The sequence below is a fragment of the Tripterygium wilfordii genome, chromosome 11 (assembly GCF_013401445.1).
Source record: "Tripterygium wilfordii isolate XIE 37 chromosome 11, ASM1340144v1, whole genome shotgun sequence".
Lineage (NCBI taxonomy): Eukaryota > Viridiplantae > Streptophyta > Magnoliopsida > Celastrales > Celastraceae > Tripterygium > Tripterygium wilfordii.
This window is the reverse complement of record NC_052242.1, coordinates 8,917,303-8,927,013: the sequence shown is the minus strand read 5'-3', so window position 1 is coordinate 8,927,013 and position 9,711 is coordinate 8,917,303. Positions and strand designations below refer to the sequence as shown.

The 9,711-nt window shown below is 38.2% G+C and overlaps 3 protein-coding genes across 3 annotated transcripts; all 3 read right to left on the bottom strand.

The window, feature by feature from the left end:
- Positions 1-879: 879 nt before the first annotated feature.
- On the bottom strand, positions 880-1,584 carry LOC120008749. Its single transcript, XM_038859125.1, has 2 exons — positions 1,209-1,584; positions 880-974 (listed from the first exon to the last, which is right to left on the bottom strand). The coding sequence occupies exons 1-2, from the start codon at positions 1,582-1,584 to the stop codon at positions 880-882; spliced, it is 471 nt and encodes a 156-aa protein (XP_038715053.1).
- Positions 1,585-2,938: 1,354 nt separating this feature from the next.
- Positions 2,939-3,451, bottom strand: LOC120008748. The gene has a single exon (XM_038859123.1). It carries the CDS (start codon positions 3,449-3,451, stop codon positions 2,939-2,941), a length of 513 nt encoding a protein of 170 aa, XP_038715051.1.
- Positions 3,452-7,797: 4,346 nt separating this feature from the next.
- Positions 7,798-9,448, bottom strand: LOC120009006 (phosphoenolpyruvate carboxylase kinase 2-like). The gene is made up of 3 exons (XM_038859428.1): positions 9,012-9,448; positions 8,531-8,924; positions 7,798-8,428 (listed from the first exon to the last, which is right to left on the bottom strand). Exons 1-3 carry the CDS (start codon positions 9,399-9,401, stop codon positions 8,382-8,384), a joined length of 831 nt encoding a protein of 276 aa, XP_038715356.1. The 5' UTR covers positions 9,402-9,448; the 3' UTR covers positions 7,798-8,381.
- Between the last annotated feature and the right edge of the window lie 263 nt (positions 9,449-9,711).

Here is a 9,711-nt window from a genome sequence, read left to right as displayed (position 1 = left end):
TCGAAGGATAGTGGGACTGACATCATGATCTGATACTGCCTAGTAAAGTTAAAGTATGTCTCTTTCCCTGGGCGTGGATAGTAGTAGGGGCTTCTGTAAGTAACTTTTGATATCAAGGAAGACCTTCTCGCATTCCCAATCCCATTGGAATGCCCTGCCTAACTTGAGTAGTTGGAAAAAAGGTCGAAACCTATCCGATGCTCTGCTAATGAACCTATTTAATGTCGTTGCCATACTAGTCAGCTTTTAAATCTCCTTTACCTTAGTTGGACGTTCCAGACCTTGGATGGCCTTAACTTGCCTTGGATTAGCCTCAATTTCTCGTCGAGTAATAAGATGACCCAGAAATTTGCCTGTGCTAACCCCGAATACACATTTGTTGCATTCAGCTTTAGATTATTTCTTCTTAAGATATCGAACACCTCCTGGAGATGCATTAAGTGGTCCCACCGGAATTTTCTTTTCACCACCATGTCGTCTATGTACACCTCCATAGTCTTTCCGATCAAAGGGCCGAAAAGCTTCGTCACCATCCTCTAGAATGTAGCACTTGCATTCTTTAAACCAAGAGGCATTACTTGGTAAAAAATATACCTTTGGGTGTAATGAATGAGGTTTTATCCTGATCAGATGGATGCATTGGAATTTGGTGGTACCCCCGGTATGCATCCAAAAAGCTTATCCTTGCCAACCCAGACGTTGTATCCACCAACTGATCAATTTTTGGAAGTTGTAACAAGTCCTTTGGGCATGCCTTGCTCAAATCCATGTAGTCAACATATACCCTCCATTTTCCATCTTTCTTTTGAACCACGACCGTGTTAGAGAGCCAATTTGGGTATTGCACTTCCTTTATAACCCCTTGCTTCTAGTAGGTTCTCAACCTCCCGGACCACTACCATTGTATGTTGAACTGTTGATCTTATTGCCTAGCTTGACATTCAACTTATGGGTGGCTAATTCTGGGTCTACTCCTGGCATCTCATAGAGGGGTACATGGAAATACCGCCACATTCCTCCTCAACACACCAAATAAGGACTCATTTTCTGGTGTGGGAAGGCTAGCCCCAACCAAAAATTATCTATCTGAACTCCTAGGTACTACTTCCACTTTCTCAAGATCTTCCACCGACTTGGTAGCATGTTCCTTCCCAACCTCCTCAAGAACATGAGCCTCTTCTTCCATCAGCATAACTTTTCCTACGGACTTGACTTTTGCCATGAAGTGTTATTTTGATGCAAAGGGTCTCCTCTTATCTCCACCACATTGTCTTCATAAGGGAATTTTTGCATCTGGTGATAAGAGGATGGTACAGCCTCCAGCATATGCAGCCATGTCCTGCCCAAAATTGCATTGTATGTTGAAGGTAAATCAATAACAAGGAAATCTACCTCAACCATAACCGGACCAGCCGTCACTGGCATCCGTATCCTTCCAAGTGGCCAAACTGAAGTCGCATTGAGTCCTATCAAGTGTGATAGAACAGGAATCAAATCAGCCTGTGTTTTCCCCAGCTTCTGAAAGAGGGAATAATACATGATTTCTACAGAACTGCCTTGGTCCACCATTATCCTCTTTACCATTGCTACGTCAATTTCAGGGGTTTAGTGCATATAGGTCACTGAAAGATACCCCCGTTTGCAATTAGGTCTTGCGAAGATAAAATTTTTAATTTAAGTCACTCAATGTTCTAATTTTAATCAATTAGGCCACTCAAGTCCAGTTTCGGCCAATTGTTTGCCGGAATTTGCTGAGTTGTCATATAAATGACACTGTAAAGGCGATTACGTGGATTTTTTTATGATGTGGCACATACATGTCATTTTGGAAAAAAAAATTGAATAAATAATTAAAAAATGAAAAAAACAAGGAAATTAAAATTCTCCAATATTCTCTAGAAATCGTGCTCTATCTAGTTTGAATCGAACTTCTTCATTAACTCATCATTCGGCTTCTGTCCACAAAACATGAATCAAAACCAGAACAATCAAGCCCACACAGCGAAACCTTCATTCCACCGACTATGCTCCATATCCGAAGCTCGACCCAAAAGACGTGGCTTCGGCATCGGAGAATTGGACCAACGTGTCTATGGGTCCATCTAAATCTCAACCCAAACAGGCGAGTGCTAACCAAGGATCGGCACCAATTTTCGGCAGTGCCGCGACCACCATGCCGTCAGAGTCTAATCCCCACGTCACTTTTTCGTGACTTTCATTTTTATTTTAATTTTAAATTCCATATCATTTTTTAATTCCACATGACATTTTTTTTATTTTATATCATATTTCGACAAATTTGTGACATGTCAGCAAATTCCGATGACTAACTGATCGGAATTAGACCCTCATGGCCTAATTGCTTAAAATTGAAACATTGAGTAACCCAATTTAAATTTTTTTTCTTTTGGTAACTTAATTGCAAATCGGGATATCTTTCAGTGACCTATTTGCACTTAACCCCAATTTTCAGAGAGATCACCAAAGCATCATTATGTGGGAAGATCACGTCTGCTACGTCTTCCTTGTTGAAAGTTACTGCGGCTGCCTCCTTTGGTCTCTTTTGTCCCAACTTGGGATCAAAGTCCATACACATGACCTCCTACTGGCATCGGACCCTTCTATACTCCGTTTGCTTCAATCCTTTATTGACAGAAACCTCGGGCATCATTGCGTCAATGAAATTGACCACATAGTGCATAGGATCTTGCTCTTTTGGATGGGGTTCTACCTTCTTCTCTCCAACAGTCTTCTCTTTGTCAATGAATTCTTTGAGATGCCATTATCGCACCAGATCCTCCAATTGCCGCTTAAACTCTCTGCACTCCTCCATTTTATGGTCATTGTCCCTATAGTAAGAACACCATTTGGATTGATTTCGGGCCGACGGATCTCCAGTCATCTTGTTGGGTCACCTAAAGAATGTCTTGTCAGCAATCTAAAGAAGGATTCGGTATACGGGATCTCTAAATATTGTCTTCATCGCTTCGTATGAATTGGGTTTAGGAGCCTTGGACGATTCCTTCTCTTGTCCACTTTTCTCTGGTCTTTTGTTATCTTTCCATTGGGATCCTTCTTGAGTGTTGGGGAACTGACGATCTCTTTGCTTATCTTCCTCCAATTTGACATACTGCTTTATTATATCTTGCAAAGCAGCCATACTTCTTGGTGGCGCCATGGTCAAGCTTTCTTGCAGCTTATGATCCCAAGGCAACCCCAGATGAAAGGTCACAACGACAATTTTCTCATCGCAGTCTTCAATGTCTGCATAGGTATCTGAATACCTTGATGAGTAGGCTCTGAGAGACTCTCCCTTCCTCAGATGCAAGGCAGACAAAGTATCCAAAGTTGACGGATCTATGTTGTTTGCTATGAGCCTAGCCACGAAGATCTGTGCCAACTCCTTCCAGGACGATACTGAGTTTTCTGGAAGCTGATGAAACCACTTCATTGTTGTGGTCTCCAGACTTGATGGGAACATTTTGCACATAAGTTCGTCTTAGCTTCCCAAAAAGCCATCTTGTGCGAGTACACGGATATATGCGCCACAGGATCTGTCTTTTCATCGTAAATGTCAAATGCCGGAGGAGAGAATTTACTTGGGGGATCTTCATGACGCATAGCCCTTGTGAAAGGCGTAGAGGTCATTTTCTTAAGAGTTTGTTCAGCCTTCTTCTGAGCACTCCATAGGACCTCCCTGACATCTTTCTTCAAATTAGCTATCGGTCGGTCTTGGGAAAGGCTCCGACGCCTTGTCCTTCTCAAAGGTAATGGGGATATGTGCCTCGTGCTCCAAGGGGATGGAGTGTGCCTTCTTGTTTCTATGGCTGGACCTCTCCTCTGGTGAGACCTTCCAGTACTCTCACTTTCTCGCTCCCGGACACACTTGGGAATATCATTCTCATCTTCTTGTGCAATACTTCAGATTTCACTTGCCAAGCGTTTACCCTTCCTTCTGATGGATTGAAGCTTCTCCCTCGAGGACTTAGCATGCTCCTGCTTCCACTGGAGGTCTTCTTCTACCAGAATGAGATCTTCCTCCAATTCCACTTCGTAAGGAACTTGCCTCCCTACGTCTTCTTCATGCTGCTTGAGACATGATGCTTTACAGAGAAACTCTTCTTTCCCACTGACGGCGCCAATTGTCGATGCAATTTTTACACCGAGGGAAAAAAGTAATGTAGAAAGAAAGAACGTATAAAATAATACAATAACACAAAGATATACATTGTTTGACAACTTGTGTGTTAATTGTTATTTGATGATTATTTGTTGAAATTGTCAAAGGGGTTCCAATTGGAATTTGGAGACGCAATTCACCCCCCTCTTGTGTTAAGCACAATCCTTCAAGTAAATCTAGATTTTCATTTTAAAAACATATCAAATGCCCATTTATCATTGTCCGATAATTCCATTTATCACATTTCGTGGACGCCCACAAACAAAAACGCAAGAAGTCTACACATGTTTTGTATTTTGTATGGATAATTGAATCATATGTTATGAATCAATTATCCATACAATAAAGAGTTGTTTGAAACAATTATTAATGATGTTGTAATAGAATATTTTCAGAATATGAAAACTCATAAACAACAAATGTAATAAATAAAAATGTAATATTTTATTGTTTAGAACTATTATTATTACTTGATTATTGACACTTGTCAATTCACGTGTGGAAATCAATTTTGGTATAAACAAATCTAAACATCTCGATATGCAAGTAGAAATCTTTCGGTAATTAAATTGAAAATACCCATCTTGATTGAACAGAATCGTAGCATGACTTATGGGGTGATCAGTGCACTTATGATAACAAAGCAGTTCATGCACTTCTCCTTTCACAACTTATTTCTAAATTTCTCTATCTGACCTAATGACTTTCAGTCTGGGCCTGCTTAGTCTTAATTTTTTTTTAATCTTTATTATTTAATTTCTTTTAGTGGTCGCCTTCACTTTTGGACTTTGGTAGAGTTCCAACCAAACAACAATCACATTTAGTTGACAATTTATATCTTTAAAAAATTTCATTAGAAAAAGAGAAGAAAATTGAATTAAGAAAACTATGTTCTAGAATGAATCTAGATCCATCTGGTCCATGCTTACGTTGGAATGCATGCTGGACGGCATAAAGCATTCAATTATGAATTAAGACTAATTGTTTTTTTGTTAGAATTCTTTATTCTTGTGCGCGCATGATGCCCTTAAAGTTGAAGTAGCATGCATGTACGTCACGTATGCAAATATAAATAAATAAACATAAGTTGAAATAATAGAGTAAGGGTGGAGTGTCCCATGTATATATGTGTGTGTATATATGTATATATATAATATGGTCCAATAAGGTATTATATGATATTTAACGTCTTATTAAAGAAAAACAAGATACCTAGACCACAAATATTGAACTTCTTGCTCGCCAAGTTGTTTATGAAAGTGAAAGTAATGAGAGAGAGAGAGAAACGTGATAAATACATATATAATGTGTGTCGTAACCTACATTCCTTCCTAAAGTGGAATATCCTAACATAAGAGCTAAATTTAACTATAGGAGTTTGAATCATAATTTAACTTGCTAAAATACAGTTTTTGATACTCAAGATTCGTTACTTGTTTCCTTATTTATATTGCGTTAGAGGGTTGACATCAACGTATAGAAATAGCGTTTTAGTTTTATTTAATTTATTTCTTTGGACCTTTGGCCTAGACATGATACTGGTAAATGGTGTTTTAGTTTTAGTTGTATTTCTCTTTAATTACTTGTCATATCTAGAAAAAAGAAAACCGTATATGCAATTAGATCAAATTAAATAACACAATATTTAAATATAGAAAGTCTTTCCGTCGACTAGTAGGAGATAAGTTATCAAGTCAGTGAAGAAAGTCCAAAAGGTGGGATTGCAATATCAATTGTTGATTGATCTGCGACTCCACGGATCTACTAATAACGTGAATTACACGTAACCTCTTTTGGATTTGCGGGACTTTAGTTGGTAGTTGGTAGTTGGTGGTCCCAAGAAGAGAATATTGTGTATTATTATATTTACAATTACTTATACTTCTGCAGCAGACATGTCACATGAGAGCCAGCTGGCCCTAATTTATGGACCATGCCACAGGACCTGCTGCGATAGCACTTATTATACATAAATAAGCATTCATAATAATACATAATTTATGTAACATGTCACATGTGATTATGACATGCAAAGTTGTGACATGTGTTATTTTTTGTTATAAAATTATCCTTATTTATGCAAATCAATGTTCACTTTTCTCTCACATGACTGTTTTACCTTCTCTTTTATTAATTGAAATTTTACAACATTTTATTTCAAAAAAAATTACATATTCAGAATCAGCATATAAAAATCTTTCAACAATACTCATTATCGATATGTTTTACCTGATCATTCTTAATTACATTGTTTTCTTAAACAATGTAATAAGATCTAGAACAATGAAAACAATGTAATAACAATCTGGAACACTAAAAACAATGTAATAAAAATCTATGTTGCTACAAAAATAATGGAAATACATTGTTCTTCAAATTAGGTCTTATAATGTGAAATTTAGATAAATTCACATTTTTCAAAGAAGTTTTTTTAAATCATTGTTTTCTATATTCTTAATTAAATTAAATTATTTTTCGAAAATAATGTAATTATTTATATAGCATAAGAAATGTCATTGTTTATTTTAAAAACATTGAAATTATTTATATAGCATGAGAAATTTCATTATTTTATTACATTATGTTTGATCAACACATAGACCTTTATTACATTGTTCCTAACTCTTATTACATTATTTCTTACTCTTATTACATTATTTTTTTTATCAACACATACATTTATTACATTGTTTCAGACTCTTATTTCATTATTTTTTATATAACACACATACCTTTATTACATTTTTTGAGACTCTTATTACATTATTTCAACATTCTATTACATTATTTTGTAAAATAACATTAAAAACACTCAACCAACCCAGTAATTCAATTAAACCTCCACAAATTAATTGGGGTTTTGTTTCTATTACTCTTTCTTGCACCAAAAATATTTTGGTGCACCAACATGGGCACCTATAGCCACTTTGCACCGAACCTCCTTTATGCCATGCAAACGTGGACTCCACTTTGGGTAGATCTGGTCCACTCAGTCTGAGTTTCTTCTCCGTTTCGACTATACATGTTCTATAACAAAAGCATCTTCAATCTCTCCGCAGCTCGAAGACCGATAGCAACAAATCCAGAACTCCAATGTTCTCGTTGAGCTCGAAGTCAGATAGACCAGCCTGAGGAAGTTGCGAATCACAACATTGAGGCCCCTACGGAGGTCGTCAAATCCAAGGATCGTGAGAAGGGCTGGAACTTATGAAATCTCTCATAAATAGTCCAGATCTGAGCCCGTCACACCGAATCTGATCAAATGCAGCTGTCATGAGCCAAACAATGGAGACGTCGAACACCGATGTTTCTGCAACGAAAGAGAGAGAGTGGAGGGGTTGAGTCCTGATTTCTTTTGAGAGAATTGAAAGAGAAGAGGATATTTTTGCCTTAACAAAATATTAATGGGAGAGATAAAATATTTATTTTTAATTCATGTCTACATGACATGCTTATATGCTATGTCATATAGATTATGGATATTTATGTACATTTACTTTAGTGTTTTCGTTTGCCATATGCCCAAGAGTCAAGACATCATTTCCGAATAAGAAAAGCAGAAATTGCACAACAAAAGCATTTGCTTGACGCAAATTCAAAGTTTCCAAAGTCAAAAGAAACATCAACTGCAAGGAATCAGTGTTCCATGTGCTCTGTAAGACACCATCAAATATATATGATACTTACATAAACATGATCTCATACTAAATAAAGTGGCCAATCCATTACATATAGTCTTCATAATCTGAAGCTACATATCCTTGTTCTGCTTTCTCAGTATCCTCGTTAAACATAAACCAAGGCAAAGGAAGGAAAAAAGAAACATCTAGAGGATTAAGGCTTGCCTTTCCTCATCCCCAAAATCCAGTAACCTGGATTCAAAACCCCATCCCCGAGCTTATGTATAAAAAAGGGGGGGAAAGACAGACAGGATTCTCAACCCTTCAAAACTATCTACATACATATATAGTTATACATATGTAGTTATACGTAGTATAATAAAAGCCTAGCATCTGGTCAGTCCTTGAAAGCAGAGCAGCCACATGCGGGAACCATTTGACTAATAAGGAGTCTGGGTCCCTGTGTTGACAAAACTGGGTGGCCATTTCTGGACCTGTCCATAAAGTAGAGCTGATAAGCAGGGTTTTACTTTTATGTTTATGTACAACACTGATAAGTCATTCTGCAAGTAAGGGGTAGATCAGTCCATTGAAGCTGCTTCTCCTCCACTCAACATCCATGGATGTCCTGCATATACCAATACAATAAAACGGAGTAAGCCCTTGATTTTGAAGGGACTCAAATCAAATAAATCAGTCAATACAGAGAAAAATCAAAATTAAAACTTACTGAAAGCCTGGTCTGCTGATAATCTCCTAGAAACATCCCTACAAATCATCTTTCTCATCAGATCCTTCGCTGAAGAAGACACAGCCGGGAAAACCCTTGGAGGAAATCTCAGATTTCCCTTCAAAACCGACTCGAATATCTCCGCTGCGGTCTCTCCGTAAAACGGCGGAATTCCACCCAACAATGTATACAAAACGACACCAGCACTCCATACATCAACCTTCTCGTTGTACTCCCTCCCCATCAGGACTTCCGGCGCCACGTAATACGGCGTCCCAACCACACCACTTACCGTCCCCTCCTCCCCCAACCAATCCGCAGATCCGAAGTCCCCCAGCTTCAATCGACCTCGCGAATCGAAGAAGATGTTATCAGGCTTTATGTCCCGATGAACCTTCACACACAAAATTTCACTCTGTTCAGTAATCAGAAACACAAAGTGAACACACTATTTTTGCCAAATAAAATCAAAATTACTTACAATGTCAAGATTGTGACAGTGAGACAAGGCTACGAGCAACTGTTTGATCATAGACGCCGCCTTGATTTCACAGAAAACAGAGTTAGAGACAACAATTCGATCGTAGAGAGTGTTGGACTCACAGAGCTCCAAAACCAGAGAAAGCGACTCGGTACGGTCGTAGACGTCGTAGATCTGCACAATGTTTGGGTGTGGAGACAGGAGGAACATGATCTTTGCCTCGTTTTGAAGGCACTCGCGGTCGGTAGGATCGGCGAGGAGGTTCTTGTCGATGGTCTTGCAAGCATAGAATTGGTTGCTCGCCGGAGAGAAGCAGCGGTAGATTGTGCCAAATCTGCCGCGCCCGATCTCGTCGCAGATTTGGTAATCGTTCTTCAAGGAGTCGCACATTTTAGTTGGTTCTGTGTTGGGGTTTCAGGTTGAATTTCAACTGGTAATTTTTTTGATTTTATATAGAGAAGACTGAAGAGAGAGAGCAGCGAGGGTATTGTTAAGGGAATATTCGTTCGGCTGGTACGACCACTGAGATTCACCACGTATTGTTATTGACGTAATTAATAGAAATAAATCCGATACTTGTTGAAATATACTATTTTTTTTTATTTTATATTTTCTTAGTTTGAGAATAGAGATGTTGCAAATCAAATTGACTTTTGATTGTCCGGTGTTTGCGGATTCGTAGCTGTTCTTAGAGTGTTTA

Excerpts from the sequence above, each read along its gene's own strand:
- LOC120008749 (XM_038859125.1), bottom strand. The coding sequence starts at position 1,584 with ATGGTAAAGAGGATAATGGTGGACCAAGGCAGTTCTGTAGAAATCATG. Across the intron at positions 975-1,208 it reads CACTTCATGGCAAAAGTCAA|GAGTAGACCCAGAATTAGCC; the intron begins GTCCGTAGGAAA and ends ATGAGATGCCAG.
- LOC120008748 (XM_038859123.1), bottom strand. The coding sequence starts at position 3,451 with ATGAAGTGGTTTCATCAGCTTCCAGAAAACTCAGTATCGTCCTGGAAG.
- LOC120009006 (XM_038859428.1), bottom strand. The coding sequence starts at position 9,401 with ATGTGCGACTCCTTGAAGAACGATTACCAAATCTGCGACGAGATCGGG. Across the intron at positions 8,925-9,011 it reads ACTGTCACAATCTTGACATT|GTTCATCGGGACATAAAGCC; the intron begins GTAAGTAATTTT and ends TTGTGTGTGAAG. Across the intron at positions 8,429-8,530 it reads ATCAGCAGACCAGGCTTTCA|GACATCCATGGATGTTGAGT; the intron begins GTAAGTTTTAAT and ends TGGTATATGCAG.